A 16,071-nucleotide genomic window follows, 5' to 3' on the forward strand; every position below is an offset into this window, starting at 1 on the left:
GGCTCCACGTCCTGTACGTTATTCATTCTCCTGGCTGTCACACTAGGAATTCCGTTCCCTACTTGCTGACATTCTCCTGCAAAGGGCTGGACTTTCCTGACCCAGGTAAACTGAGGAAGGAGAGGCAGAGGCTAGACCACAAGACTACACCGACTCTTCATCCACCACTTCAGCTACAAATTCATCTCAAAACCGAGCAAAGATCAGCTCTTCTGGGCACGAGATTTTAGAAAGAAGCATCCACAAAAACGGGGACACATAGAACTCTTGCTGACAGGGAGTCAACCTAGATGGCCTTTCAGTTTATCAAGCAAACACAGGTTTTCTGAGCCACTAGTGCCACCTGGTGGCCAAGATGGATAGATCAATAAAACCTAAAACCAATGTTACTTTAGATTTCTAGACTTACCAAATCGTGCAGGAAGGTGGATTAGGGAGAGCTGATTGTGGTATTCTACCACTGTTTTTGTAAAATAATCAGTTCCCCATTTCTAGGAAACATATACTACCAAAGGAGGCAAAGCAAACTTCTCACATGTCCCCCAGAACATCTTTGCTTTCCCGCTGCTGCTCACTGGAAGAACCACACCCGCAATTCCAGTCATACAACACATGGCAAAGAGGGCTTTTATTTAAAAGTAAAGCAATTTTATTTAGTAAAGATCTATCCACATTTCCAAGGCCATTTGCATATGGTGGAGCACCCGGGCTGACAGAGTGCAGAAGCATGTCACCGGCGCCTCCGGAAGCCTGAAATGGAAGGAAAAGCGTGAATGACAAGGGACAGTTGGAGCGCTGGAGGCCGGGAAAGGGGCAGCACTCTCCATCTGCCTAGGACTCACAGCAGGAACACAGTTAAGGTGAGCAGTCCCTTCACGTCCCTCCACCCCACCCCAGACAGGGTCTCTGTGTAGCCCTGGCTGTCCTGGAACTCACTCTGTAGAACAGGCTGGCCTCAAACCCTGCCTCTGCCTCCCAAGTGCTGGGATTAAAGGCGAATGCCACCACCGCCCGGCCAGGTGATGTTTTATATGTCTATTTACAGACACCTGGATGTGAGCTGTGGGGTCACAGAGATATAATCCAGAGACAGAGACCCTTGTGAGTGACATGGATTTCAAGATTGGGAAAATAAATAAACAAAAGCCCACCTAAAGAGCAATGACTAGTATGGAAGAAATAGGAGAGACCCGAGATGACAACTCCTGAGAGGTGGGATTCCAGCTCACTGACCTTTCTTCTTCCGGCCTTTCTTTGGCATCTTCTTCCGCTTTTTGACAGGACCCTGGCTCTGGAGATAAGCAGAGTGAAGAAAGGGTAGTTCTTCAGCACCAGCCCCTCTCAAGTTCACTGCACAAAGCCCCACACAGCTGCCTGCCACCACCGGGCCCCAGTCTCACCTCGTCAAGATGGGGGGCCCCTTCTGTCAAAGCACTGATGTCGCTGAAGTGTGTGAGGGAATGAAGCTGCGAGCTCATAACACTCGCTCGCTTTCGTCGTCCTTTCTCGCGCTTGCTCACACTTAAACGCACCATCATGCTCTCTTCATAGTTAATCCTGCCAGAGTTTCCAGAAGGTTCAGACATGACCTGGCCCCAGTATCTACTCATTCTCACTTAGAGTCCTCAGGACATTCACAGATCATACAGTATTTAGCTAAGGAGGATTGTGGCATGCTTAGTACCAAACTTCTCACTGAAACGCTCTCTGCTGGATCCTCCCACAGCCCAACCACACAATGACTTATCAGGGAAAATCCTCACATCTCGGCGCTGTGAAACAGGCCTCCCTGTAAGGGCTCTATTGTAGAAACCATCAGCTACAAAGACGCTACCTGCTCAAAGCTAATGAGCCTGCATTCAGGTTAGTTGTTTTTCTGTTTTCCTAAATGTACAGAAGACTTCAGTACCAACACAAAATCTGTCTTTACTGCTTTCTATTGCAAGGTAAGAACAGTGACTGGCGACAAGGAGCCTATTAAAGCCCTACCATGAGAAGGAACACATTCTTCTCTATACAGCATTTGCTGGAGCCTAAGCAGGCAGTCGGAAATGAAACGATTTTAATAATTAAAACAAAACCAGCTTTTCCCCCAGCTCTTATTTGTGCTCCAAACTCATCCATCTTCAACCGCCACCACAAGCTCTCACTCCACTTTCTATACAGCGCTGTGCTCCTGTGCCAGACTTGAAAGAATCCCCAAGGCCAGAGCTCAGACCTGTGCTGATCCTCCTGACTCTGGCGAGTGACATGAGGATGCCGGGAGTCACGGATTTCCTCGGGGGCGTCTGAGTACTGCTCCTTCAGCTCGCGGATCACAGAGCTGCTCAGCGCTCGCCTCTTGGCCCGGTCCAGGCGCTTCTGCTCGCGTTCTGCTTCTGTTTCATCTGAGACAAGAGTCCACAGGGTTATTCTCGAGTCAGCGCAGGGAACAAGAGCTAGTTCCAGGACAGGCTCCAAAGCCACAGAGAAACCCTGTCTCGAAAAACCAAAAACAAAACAAAACAAAACAAAACAAAAAAAAAACTCCCACCAGGGAGGCCACAGCCACAACTCATACCATAATGCACTGGGACCAGGCGTGGTGGGACATATTTCTTGGATGAGCCCTTCACAGACTTCTTCCCTGAAGCCTCAGACTCGCCCTCCTCTGCGCCATCCTCCTCTTCATCCTCAGAGCTCAACTATAAAAGAAGAAGGGAAACGTTTCTACAAACCAGAAGTCTTAATCAGACAAGTGAGAAGAAAAGGTCACCGCTGGAGCGCCCCCTAAGAAGATGGAACCATGAACAAGGGAAAGGAGACTCAGTCAAGCATCCTAGAAGACCAGGGTCACCAGGGTCAGGAGGATAGAAACCTTACCTTGCTTATCATATTGCTGGGATGGGGTTTAAATCGAAGTGGGTCACTTTCACCTGAAAGAGGAAGAGTTGGTAAGATCTGGCGCTTCATAATGACCCCACCCTTCAGACGGCCCGCCCACCCTTCAGACGGCCCGCCCACCCTTCAGACGGCCCGCCCACCCTTCAGACGGCCCGCCCACCCTTCAGGCGGCCCGCCCACCCTTCAGACGGCCCGCCCACCCTTCAGGCGGCCCGCCCACCCTTCAGGCGGCCCGCCCACTTACTGAGGCTGCCTGTCACCGCAGTCTTGACCAGTTTGTCAATCTGATACTTCAATTTTTGGTCCAAGGGGCGAATTTTTTCTAAAACCTACAATATAGGAATTTATAAAGATTACATTTTCTCCCCTAACTGAGGTACACACCAGGGTCCATCTGATGTTCCAGAAAAGGCAACAAAAACATTCACAAGGTGGAGCAGATGCAGACAAGAGCACCCTTTCCTTAGTTAAACAGGAGAACACTCACTTATGTGAGCGTGAAGGTGACAGCCCTGGAGCAGGGCTTAGAAACGAGACTCCAACATGCAAAAGGCTCATACCGTGCGGATTTCCACCAGCCTCAAAACTGCGGGATGTCCCTGCAGCGATCCTCCCGAGGCTTTGTCCAGGATGAGGTGGCTCAGATCCATTAGGTACATGAGCAGCAGTTGGTCTTTCACTTCCAAAAAGCTCAGACCCTAACTCAAACAAAACAGTAAGAGGCAGACTCTTAGTTTTAACCAAAGAATCAGGAGGAGCACCCAGGGCAAATATCAGGATAATGTTTTTCCAAGCCCAAATTTTTCCCAGTTAGTCCATGTAAGTATGTGAAATGTGTTCCTTCTCATCTGCAATTTCTGGGTCACCCCGGGAGCTGCAGTCCAAATGCTAGGTGAGTATAAGGCTCATGCCTATAGCTCAGCACATGGGGAGTTGAAGCAAGACTGCCACAAGTTCAAAGGCAGTCAGAGCTATCAAGATCCATTCCATGTATCCCAGGCTTGATGTGGGAGTCCCTTCTGTATGCCGTGAATAACACTGGTTAAGAGAGAAGCTGTTTTGTGCCTATTGCAGTGTAGAATAGGGCAAGGCTGAAATTCCAAGCAGACAGAGGAGGAGAGAGGAGATGAAGTCAGAGACGCCATGTAGCTGAAGGAGACAGATGCCCAGGACCTTACCAGTAAACTACGAGCCTCGTGGTAAAATACACAATAATGGAAATGAGTTAATTTAAGATATAAGAGCTAGCTAGCAATATGCTTAAGTGACTGGCCAAGCAGTGCTTTAATTAATACAGTTTCTGTGTGATTATTTCAGGTCTCCGACAATCCCAGGCTGGCTTGGAACTCTGTGTGTAGCCAATGATGACGCTGAAATCACAAGCCCTCTGCTTCAGCTCCCAAGTGCTGGGAAGGTGTTTGAGCCACCACACCCACTACAACTCATGCTTTAAATTGTGTATTGCTTTACCGTGGTAATGAAGTCTTGTGCCACCTTATCCCATCCCTGGCACATGAATCCACAATGCAAACGCTATCAGTCACTCAGCAGCCACCTCAGTTCAACTGTCAAAGTCCCAGCGAGCTACTGTCCTAGAAACCCCTACTTTACTCCAACACACTCTGAGAGTAGGGGCAAAACGCAGCAAGAGGAAACCGAGGGAGAAAGGATAAAGCCTGGTGCTGTGCAGAAGACTGCAGACCACAGGGGGACAAGATGGCACACGGTCTCAGGGCACGCTGCGAGCTCCAAGGTGCAGCCCCAGGATAAGGGCTGGCTACCTGAGAAGAAGCTGTTCAAAGCTGCAGGCTCATGGCTGCTGACGCCTGAGTCCACATGATTCTCTGGGAAAAAGGACCACTGTGTTCTGCACTTCAGCAGAACCCTCGCCTCATCTCACTGACAGACCCTCCCGTGTGAACCAAAAAAGCCTCTATATAATACTGATTTTTAAATTATCCAAAATAATTACCGATTTTATCCCCAATACAAAACGGATAAGACAAATGGTTTATATACACTGTCATGGAACTAAATCAACGTCAACAAAAGTTGTAAAAAGTGGTTATAATATGGCTCCAAGTGGGGTTGTGTGGTGCATATACACATAATTTTATTTATTTATTTATTTATTTATTTATTTATTTATTTATTTATTTATTTATTATGTATACAATATTCTGTCTGTCTGCCTGCAGGCCAGAAGAGGGCATCAGATCTCATTTCAGATGGTTGTGAGCCACCATGTGGTTGCTGGGAATTGAACTCAGGACCTTTAGGAAGAGCAGGCAATGCTCTTAACCACTGAGCCACCTCTCCAGCCCTACACATAATTTTTTTAAAAAATTATTATGTAGAATGTGTATGCATATGTGAGCACATGCATCCAACCCCACATGCATGGAGGTCAGAGGACAGCTTGTGGAGTCAATTTTCTCCTTCCATCATTAGGTGGGCTTCAGGAAGGAGCCATCAAGTTTGTGCACAGCTGCTGTTACTCCTCAGCCATCTTGCCGGCTGTGTGCATTTTTTATGCACTAAAAAAAGTTTAGAGAGATGAGGATAATAAATGGAGTGCTTGTACTATGAAAAGGTACCTTCTCAACAAGCATAGATTACTCTATTAAAGGAAACAAAACCTGGGTGCAGCACTGCACGGGTAATTCCAACACCTGGAAAGTGGAAGCAGGAACTTCAGGAGTTCAAGACCAGCATCACAGCAAATTCCAGGCCAGCCTAGGCTACTTGAGAGACCATCTCAAAAATCCAGAAAGAGTGGGGGTGGAGGGTGCACAAGTCTTTAATCCCAGCACTTGAGAAGGCAAGGACAGGGGAGTCTTTGAGTTCAAGGCCACCCTGCTCTACAGGGCAAGTTCCAGGACAGCCAGAGCTACACAGAGAAACCCTGTCTTGAAAAACCAAAACAAAACCCCCAAAACAAAACAAAAAAGAAGAAAGAAAAATAAACCAAGCACATACCCTATTTGTTATCTCAAAAAGGTAATTATACTGCTTTTAAAAAATATTTTTTTGGGAAGGGGGACTGGAGAGATAGCTCAGCAGTTGGGTTAAGAGCACTGGCTGCACTTCCAGAGGACCTGGGTTTAATTACCAGCACCCATATGGCTGCTCAAACGGTCTGTATCTCCAGCTGCAGGGGATCAGACACCACCACACCGACATACATGCAGGCAAAACACAAATGCACACAAATTGAAAATCATTAAAATATCTTTCTTTTTTTGTGCTAAATTTTATATCTTCCAAAGTTCCCCATATTAAAACTGTGTTATGGGGCTGGAAGCTGTAGCCAGCAATAGAGTGCTTATCTACAATGTGGAACAATTCAATCTCTAATCCCAAATGTTTTATATTTATAGTTAAAAAAGCAAACATGTTGATTTTCCAACAAAATATAGTAATATGGACAAGCATGGTTATTAAATACATTTACATTTGTGGCTATTAAATAAGACAAGGTCTTACCCTTGCATAGAAATGATAATGACAGTCCAAGACCTGGGAAAATTTACTTCTGACAGGTTAAATGCTTTGACCAAAATTACATAGCAAGAGTACCTGTTTGTCATATTCAGTGTGAATCCAAAGCCCGAGTCCTGGGTGCCCTTTAAACAACAAACTTAGCTCTTCACACCAGCCCTAGTGTGCACATCAGAGGACGGGTTCTTCACACCAGCCCCACTGTGTGTGTCAGAGGACGGGCTCTTCACACCAGCCCCAGTGTGTGTCAGAGGACGGGCTCTTCACACCAGCCCCAGTGTGTGTGTCAGAGGACGGGCTCTTCACACCAGCCCCAGTATGTGTGTCAGAGGACGGGCTCTTCACACCAGCCCCAGTGTGTGTGTCAGAGGACGGGCTCTTCACGCCAGCCCCAGTGTGTGTGTCAGAGGACGAGCTCTTCACACCAGCCCCAGTGTGTGTGTCAGAGGACGGGCTCTTCACACCAGCCCTAGTGTGCATCAGAGGACAGGCTCTTCACACCAGTTCTAGTGTGCACCAGTGGATGGGTAATAAATTTAAAAGCTCACAAGCTGAGTTTAAATTCTGACTTATGCATTTGGTAGTCAAACATTGGTTAAGTCACTTGAACTTGAGACTGTATTCTCCTCAAAGTAAATAAAAAACAGTATTTCTGTCTGGCCCTAAGAAAAATCTTGAAACAAATAAGATAACATGAAAGTATTCTATAACCTGTAAGGAACTTTATAAATGTACTGGTCATAAAAGCTAAGTTAATACAAATAAACAAATACATACTGAAGTATGCTAGAAGCCTAGCTAGCACCAAAACACAACAAAGAATCGTACCCAGGAAAAAACAGTGAGAACACGAATTGGGCTCATCTAAGCACCGTCACCACGGCGAGACCCTATCAAGAGCCCAAATGAAACAGAATAGACAGCGCACCTGCCCAGTTCAAACACGTAAAGACGCTGAGCATCACCCTCTGCTGACACCAATAGAGTACTATAAAATTCTGATTTCTTCCTCTTGAAATTTTAATTTGAAAACCAGCTATTTTACTACACATCAGGGACCCTACAACCCTAGCATTTGAAAGGTGGAAGGTCATGAGTTCAAAGCCAGCCTGTGTTTCATAGCAAGGTCCTGCCTAAACAAATGGATGCTTGCAATGGCAGAGACCTGAATCAGACACACTGTTCTTCCTAACACTCATGCCAATGATAAATTTTAACTTACAAACATAGAGTAAGAGATTAACAATAACTAGCAATATTAATAATTGTTAACTATATATTAAAAATAAGTTATTTACAATTTAAGAGGTGCCAGGCGGTGGTGGTGCGCACCTTTAAGCCCAGCACTTGGTAGACAGAGGCAGGTGGATCTTTGTGAGTTCAAGGCCAGCCTGGTCACAAGAGCTAGTTCCAGGACAGGCTCCAAAGTTAAAGCAAAACCCTGCCTCGAAAATCCAAAATAAATAAAATAAAATAAAACTTAAGAGGTGTAACTGAAATTTTACACTTACATTTTCAGACTGCAGTGAATTTCATGTAACTGAAATCACAGAAAGTGAAACTGGGGACATCTGTATACAAAGCCATCATGCCCCAGTCAGTAACCTAATATTATAAGAAACAAAAGAGCAACGTCTCAGTCATCCAACACGGTTCCCCGAGTGACTACTCCAGTCAGACTTCTTATCCACCCACCCCCCCGCGCGCGCACACACACACACACACACACACACATACACACACACACACTGTATGTCCATCTACAAAACCATTTACTCCCCAGAACACTGCAATCGTGAGTATCCCTGACTCATATTTATCCTTCAAAATCCTGCTACTCTAAGATACCTTTCTGGACTCTGCTTGGCTGGCACATCCCCATGCCACACTCACATCTGGTTCTCTGCTGTGCATTCGTACACGCATGGAAGCCACACATTACTCCTCTTATATGAAGTCCTAACACTTAGGACACATGCCACACAACAAATCTTCAGAAAAAACAAACAAAACAAACAAACAAAAAAAAACCGCGCACATATGAGGGGTACTCCCTCTTCAAGTACCTTTTTAAAAAAAGACGTGTGTGTGTGTGTGTGTGTACATGCCACATGTGTAGGGTGCCTTTGGAGGCTAAAAGACATAGGGGCTTCCCTGGAGCTGGAGCTCTGAGCTACACAACTTGAATGCTGGGAAGAGTGGCGAGCTGTCATAGCCCCTGAGCCGCCGCCCCAGCCCCTCTTCAATAACTCTTACCTTCTCTGTAGAATATGCTCCAGCTTGAACTTTTTTTGTCAGGGCTTGTACCTGTGCAGTTACAGCCATTACCTGGAATTAATCAAATGAAATTCAAATAGCTGTGAAGGATAAATGCCACCTAAGCTTTATCTGAAATGTTGGTGCTCAACACAGGGTTTCTAGCATTCTCTAAAGGAAAGCTTCATATTGCTTTCTAAAGCTGGGAGAGGGGATCGTTAAGAAACCAAAGAAGGGGATGAGGAGAGAAGAAGGTGAGCGTAATCTCTTTATTAAGACAGGGTTTCTCTGTGCAGCCCTGGCTGTCTTAGAACCCACTTTACAGACCAGGCTGTCCTCGAACTCACCATGATCCACCTGCCTCTGCCCCTGAGTGCCGAGTTTAGAGGCGTGGGCCATCATCCACGAAGGCTGAGGAATGTAATTCTATCTGCACTAACAGAACTTACAAAACATCAAACTATGTAAAGGCATTTACAGTAAGTGGCACTTAGAGTGATATGTCGCCACTGGCAATATCTGTTTTCTTAGTGAGTGTGTGTGTGTGTTGTTTAACAGGAGTTTGGGTATAACTTAAAAAAAAATTCCTGTACTTCTCTGGGTGCAGAAATGAATTACCTTGAAAGACCTTTATTTGACACTTAATGTACTTATGTAGTATTCAAATATCTGTCCCTAAATCATCAATGTGTGTGGATCAGATATACAAAGACACAGCTAATCCCCAAGTAATTTTTATTTTAAAAGGAGACACAACTCACCTGCTCCTGGAGGTTTTTCAAAAGTGTCACCGAACTTGATACGTCTGACTCCAGCACTTCCTACAGATAGATAGGAGACAGGAAAAGGAAGTTCTTACTTTAGGCGATGAGATGGCAGAACGCACTGCCTACTAAATTCCCTCCTTTCCATCAATATGTTTGAGACGTTGAGCCGTTCTTCCCGGGTACAGGCAGCCTCGGCTCAAAGCCAGTCCTCCCGCCACACTCCCCTTTACTGGAAGACCGAAGACTTCAGAGCTAAACCTCACGGATGCTTTATTGTACATGACCGCTATCCTAATGTTCTCGTAACATTCTCCCACCACAAAGTGGGATCCCGGCCCTGCCATGGTCAATAAAGCTCATTTTGAAGGATAATTTTGTGTTAGCTTCTTTTCCGGAACCAGCCAACATGCAGCATCCACCCCGCCTCTCTCTCATCTGACTTAGAACACTGCTGTGTCAGGGCGAGCACATCCCTGAGACAATCCCCATCACCACTCTTGCACGGTGACAACGGTTTGCCTCGACCAGAAGCGGGAGAAAAGAAGCGCCCACAGTAGCTACGGGAAGAAGTAAGGAGACAGAACTCACCGGAGCCGCCATCTTTGCAAAGCCCACCCTTTCCGGGGCCGAACTTCCTGGGTGCTACCGTGAGTTCATAAATTTGATAGACAACCACTGCTTGTAAATTTCAGCCAATGGAAATAGGAGATTTTTCATTTCCGCTAAACAGACCGGCAGGACTTCATCTAACCAATGGGCTAAAACTGACTAAACTCGTCAGACGCAGAGGCGAGTTAAAGGCGCCAAAGATAGGCTGGGACAGAAACATGTGATTCGTGGTTTACCGAGAATGATTGAAGCCACCTCCAATAAAGATTGCGTAAATGATTGATTGACAGCTAAAACAACTAATGGAAAAAAGAAGCTAGCTGAGCGACCCGAGAGCTGATTGGCTCCCAGATGCCGCAGTGCCAGTCTTTCCGCGGCGTTTTCCGTGTAGTACCCAGAAGGGCCACTGGGTGGCGGTCTGCGGCTTTGCCCGGCGGCGGCCGCCGTTGCCCCCTGAACTTGCAAGTGTCCCTTTCCTGCGTCTGTGATCGTCCTTGTACGACAATGAAGCCCTTTTCGTCCATGAATTGTACGGCTGGGATAGAGGAGCCCGGAGCCATGGTTCAGACTGCCGGCCGCATCTCTGGCCGGTCCTCTCCGTGTGTACGCAGGACGCTGCGCAAAGGCTGCAGTGCGCCATGCACTTAGGGAAACCGGTCAATCTGAAAGCCTTCCTTCCTCCGGGCTCCACTAGTCCACTGCAGGAATTGGTTCAAACCCAGGCTGCGCATATTTCCTTTGTCCCCCTCATCTTTTCTCAGTATCTTCCAACATGCGCTCTCCCTCCCCTCTCAGGATAAGGTACGAGAAGGGAGGTGCTGGCCTTGAATTTTTCCATCAAAACTGAAAAGCAGACCTCGGACTGGAAATCTAGTCTGAGGTGGGGCTGTCACCTTTAATCCCAGCTCTCTGTTAGTCAACAGACAAATCTCCGTGGATTCGAAGCCAGTTTGGTCTGCATTGTGAGGCCTTGTTCTCAAACAACAACACAGGGCCAGAGCCCTCGCTCAATGGTTAAGAGAACATACTATTCTTGCAGAGGACCAGAGTTCCATTCCACATCAGGCAGCTCACAACTACCTGTAACTCCAGTTCCAGGGGAATCTTAGACCCTTCCTTACACACACACACACACACACACACACACACACACACTGAGCACACATAAGTGATTTTTTTTTTTTAATCAAAAAAGAATAGTCCTCTTGTGTTTCTCATTCTGGATGGAAGGAATATCCTTGTTTCCACATTTGGGAATTTCATCAAATGGGACAGAGGATTTGCCTCTGATATTAATTACAGTTTAAGGTTCCCTGGGAGGCTCTAGCACTGTAACAGCCTACTTAGTCAAATTAAGAGTTTTTGTATTGTTCTGTCTTTTCGAAAATGGATTTGTTTATTGTACTTGTGTGGTGCGCATGGGGAGGTCTTTGGAAGATAGCGAATGGGAGTTGGATCTCCTTCCACCATATGGTCCTGGAAATAGAATTCAGTTGGTCAGAGTAGTGGGCAAGAGCCTTGACCTGGAGTCAGCTTGCCAGCACTTTTTATATGTCAATCAGGATTTGCTTGTGAAACAACCCGACTGACATATAAAACGTTCCTTTGCAACGTAAGTTAAGATTTTGCTTTATTTGAAGCTTGAAGTTTGCTCATATGTGTTATTAACAAACTATTGCAATATCCAAGAAAATAAATAATACTACCTTATTTTTGTCATTAAGATACCAAGCGCCTGTGTGTCACAAGAAACATTAGCGTTAAGAATGCAATAAATCTTTATAAAATTATCTCAGATTCAACTAGCAAGCAAGAAACACAGGGTCATGAGAGTTGAAGTTTTTTTGTCTTTTGTTTCTTTCAACAGCTCCATACCCTAGTAAGTACTCATAAAATTTCCAAGTATATACTGAGCAAGGACACATGTTTTAAGAATTTAAATTTACTTGTGATTTTAATTGTTAGCATTTCTTTATCATTTTTGAAAATTTCGTATGTGTACATATTTACATAATTTCTTCCCCACCTTTTCCTTCCTCCAGTTCCTCTTGAGTCCTCCCCTCTCTAACTCAACTTCATGCTTTCTTCTTTGTTATTGTTCTGCACACACAGAGCTATGTATGTATCTATACATAGGTACAGATACAAGTGTATAGATAGATACATATGTATCTATAAATGCAACATGCTGAGTTTATTCAGTTTTGCTTATTTTGTTTGTTTGGTTGTTTTTGATTTTTGACTTTGTTTTGTTTTGGGCTTATTTGGTTTTGATTTTTTGAGACAAAGTTTCTCTGTGTAACCCTGGCTGTACTGAAACTAGCTCTGTAGACCAGGTTGACCTTGAACTCCTAAGAGTTGGAATTAAAGTAATGCACCGCCACCACCTGGTTGGAAAAAGTATTTTTACCAACCAGTTAGATCCAATTGATTGATATCTTTTGGGTTTAATTATGTCTTTGAGACTTTCCGCTTCTGAGATCGATCATTTAGTAGAGGGAAGTTGAAATCATCAACTATGATAGTGATTGTGGATTTATTTAGATCTCCTTGAATTTCTGGAAGTTTTAGCATTATATATTTTGACCTTTTCTTGTTAGGTGCTAACACTCACGTCAAAGGGAATAAGGGATGGTTCGTTCTGGAACCATTATGAGTGACTGAGCTGGGAACATGGATTCAAGTTACCCCAATACTGTGTTTCAACACAATAATAGTTTGATGAAATTGTTATAATGACAGAACAAAAGGAAATCACAAATCAGGACACTCTTAAGTCCATTGCTAAGACCCCAGGGTAGGCAGGCCCAGAAAGAAGCCTCAGCGTGGGCGGCAGATGCTAGCTGATAGTCTCAGCTCTGGGTTGGTGGAAACTGTATTCCAAAAGATGTCACCTGAGAGTCATAAGGATGCTAGACCAGACTCAGAAGTGGCCTATGAATGGCTATTAATAGGGCTAATGATAGGCAAGATAAGTCGGCTCTAGACCTGCAGCATTCCAAACTCTCCCCAAACACGGAACTTCTGATCAGTTCATCAGCCTAGCAGGATGTGTAGCGCAGGTGAGGCTGTTTCCTAGGGCTGCAGTTGCCAAGAGCAAGAGGCAGTGTGTCTTCTGGGGAAACTGACCTCTTTGTCTTTGTCGAATGCCACTCTTTAGCCCGGAGAGTTTCCTTTCCTTCAAGGTTCCTGTGGTCTAAAATCAACATGGTTACTCTATCTCTGTTTTGGTCAGCGTTAGTATGGTTTATTTTTCTTCATCCTTTTATTTTTTTCTTTATTTCTGCCTAAACTGATCTTGAATTCTGGATCTTTTCCCTTCGGTTTCTACCTCCTGAAAACCAGGATTATTGGCACACACCATCACACCCAGACCCGTCCTCTCACTTTGGTTTTATCTGTGTCTTTAAGAAAAAAATTCTTATTTGTTTTAAAGATTTTATTTTTATTTACATATTTATTTTACATGTATGGGAGTTTTGCCTGCATGGATGTCTGTGTACTAGGTGCATTCACTGCCTGTGGAGGACAGAGAAGGCGTCAGATTTCCTTGAACTGGACTTACAGATGGTTGTGAGCTGCCACACTAGTGCCAGGAATCAAACCTGGCTTCTCTGGAAGAGCTGCCAGTGATCTAGCCACTCTGCCACCTCTCCAGCTTCCCTTTTTAAAAACAAGTTTTTCTTTTTCTTCTTCTTTCTTTTTTTTCTTCTCTTTCTTTTTCTTTCTTTCTTTCTTTTTTTGGTTTGTTTTGGTTTGATTTTTTGAGACAGGGTTTCTCTGTGTAACAGTCCTAGTTATTCTGAAACTCACTCTGTAGGCCAGGGTAGCCTCGAACTCACAGAGGTCCACCTGCCTCTGCCTTCTGAGTGCTGGGATTAAAGGCATGCGTCACCACCACCCTGCTCAAAAACAAGTTTCTTATAAAAACATACACTGGAATAGAGGGTTCCTCAGTTTCTTCATCTCTTTCTGTGTCTTGACAAAGAGTCACAGTTTCCAGAACCACTTTTTATTAGTACTTTCCCATTTTCCCCAGTGTGTATATGTCTGTGGTGTGTGTGTGGTGTGTGTGTGTGTGGTGTGTGTGTGTGTGTGTCTGTGGTGTGTGTGTGTGTATGTCTGTGGTGTGTGTGTGTGTTTGTGTGTGTGTGTGTGTGAGTATATGAGCACTTTTGCACAGGGGTATGCACAGACCTGAGGTTGACATCTGGACTGTTTCCTAGCTGCTCTCTATCCATGTTCACTGAGGCAGGGTCTCTTAATTGAGCCCAGAGCTCATTTGCAGCATCTTGATACAAATAGCCAGCTTGCTCCAGGAATCCCCTGTCCTGGGCTTTCAAACTCTGTAGTGACACACGGGCCACTACATCTGCCTGCTTTTACATAGGTTCTGGGGATTCAAAGTCTAGCCCTCATGCTTGGTCCACTGAGCTACACCCAGCATGGAGCCCCTTCTCTCAATCCTCTTTTTGTAGTTCCTAGTGCAACATTTGAAGTTATACAAAGTGTACGGTTGTAGCAGCGTGGGACTGGTGATTGAGAGACTGTAAGGTTGTGTACACACCTATCTACATCTAACAGTCACTAAAGGGACAGGTGATGCTCTCCAGCGTTCCTCTCAGGTGTGCCTCTCTTGAAAAACCCTGGAGACACAGAAATAGTGTGACTGAGCAGAGCTGAGCTCTTATCAGTTTCCACGGATTGGTGGTAGCAGACCGGAAGCCACTTTAATGATGAGCCATGGACCTGGGCCTGGAGAGGCAGGCAGAAGTTCTGTTGTAACCAGGGTATGGGGGAGCCCAAGCTAGCACTGGTATTGCTGTAGTCAGATCCAATCTGCAGGTGGAAAAGGGGACAGGATGCAACCTGTCAACGTAAGGAATACCTTTAGATGCTAACTAGAGGAATCCATACTTGCCATGGAGACAGCCTAGAGCTCAGGAAGTTCCCAGAGTGACACAGTGTAAACAGTCAAGCTTCATCCCAGCGTGTTACTGTGGAGCCCTAGCTGTCCTGGAACTTGCTCTGTAGACCAGGCTGGCCCCAGACTCACAGAGATCCACCTGCCTCTGCCTCCCAAGTGCATCACCACTGCCCAGTTTGATTCTGTTCTGAGAACTGATTGTCCTTGAGTCTTTGGATCTTTGGCCACTGCTCAAATGCAAGTGACTATTACATATCTTCCCGGAGCATCATGACAGGAGAAGCCCCTCAAAAACCAAAAAGAACTTTTACTTTTGTTTCTTCTAGTTAATAGCCATCTCATGCCATACAGGGTGGCACATGTCTGTAGGTCCAGCTACTTTGGAGGCTGATTCGAGATCTCTTGAGGCAGGAACTCAAGGCCAGCCTGGGTAACACAATGAGACCCCAACTGAAAACAAATCAATGAGACATCAGGTTCAGACGGATACACTGAACTGCTAACCACGCCTCCTTTGGAATGGCACAGTGGAAAGGCTTAACTTCTCTGCATCATAGAAATCCATTCACTTTGAAAATGAGCACTGGTTTTATGATCTGAGAAAAAGTAACGAAGGTGTGAAGGAAGGAAGAAGGGAGAGACAGAGGAGAAATGAAGACCAAGGGAAAGACAAGGAAATGCAAGCTGTGCCCTCTCCATCCAATCCCAGATAAAGTCTGGGGAATCCCATCTATGTCCCATCAGGCAGCAGCTTGCAGTGTCACAAGGACAGCAGCTGCTGGCCTTCTTTGGTACCTTATTCATCATGCATTTATTTTACTGAGATTTGTCAGAGCTCCAAATAAAATACAAGCAACATCTTTTTTTTATTAAAAAACAAACTACCCCCCCCCCACCCCAAAACAGTGAGCAACACTCGAGGGTACCAAAGGCAAGAGGGAAAACACAAAAGGAGCAAAATGGACAAAGACAAGAGTACCTCTGAGGGAAACTCAGCAAGTCCCATGCCTGCCCGGAAGACGTGCAGCCTACTGCTCCCCGTCTAATCCTACCCGGAAGACATGCAGACTGCTGCCCCTTGTCTGTCTAATCTTACGGGATCTAGTCCTGTAGAGTTTAGGCCCCAAG

At 45.4% G+C, this 16,071-nt stretch overlaps 1 protein-coding gene across 2 annotated transcripts; it reads right to left on the minus strand.

Annotated features, from left to right (window-relative positions):
* Positions 1-601: 601 nt before the first annotated feature.
* Positions 602-10,084, minus strand: Ngdn (neuroguidin). Of its 2 annotated transcripts, none has more exons than XM_038310040.1 (11): positions 9,996-10,084; positions 9,402-9,461; positions 8,641-8,712; positions 3,444-3,581; positions 3,128-3,212; positions 2,863-2,915; positions 2,561-2,684; positions 2,219-2,387; positions 1,401-1,557; positions 1,234-1,291; positions 602-750 (listed from the first exon to the last, which is right to left on the minus strand). In XM_038310040.1, the coding sequence occupies exons 1-11, from the start codon at positions 10,005-10,007 to the stop codon at positions 731-733; spliced, it is 948 nt and encodes a 315-aa protein (XP_038165968.1). In that variant the 5' UTR covers positions 10,008-10,084; the 3' UTR covers positions 602-730. The 2 variants fall into 2 exon arrangements, with proteins under 2 accessions (XP_038165968.1, XP_038165969.1); XM_038310041.1 differs by lacking the exon at positions 9,996-10,084 and adding an exon at positions 7,896-7,989 and having other exon boundaries at positions 9,402-9,462.
* Between the last annotated feature and the right edge of the window lie 5,987 nt (positions 10,085-16,071).

The sequence above is a fragment of the Arvicola amphibius genome, chromosome 13 (genome assembly GCF_903992535.2).
Source record: "Arvicola amphibius chromosome 13, mArvAmp1.2, whole genome shotgun sequence".
NCBI lineage: Eukaryota > Metazoa > Chordata > Mammalia > Rodentia > Cricetidae > Arvicola > Arvicola amphibius.

Bases quoted from the DNA above. Each gene is read 5' to 3' on its own strand.
- Ngdn (XM_038310040.1), bottom strand. The intron at 2,388-2,560 runs GTATGAGTTGTG...CTCTTGTCTCAG, and splicing joins CCTGGTCCCAGTGCATTATG to ATGAAACAGAAGCAGAACGC. The intron at 751-1,233 runs GTCAGTGAGCTG...CTTCCATTTCAG, and splicing joins GAAAGGCCGGAAGAAGAAAG to GCTTCCGGAGGCGCCGGTGA.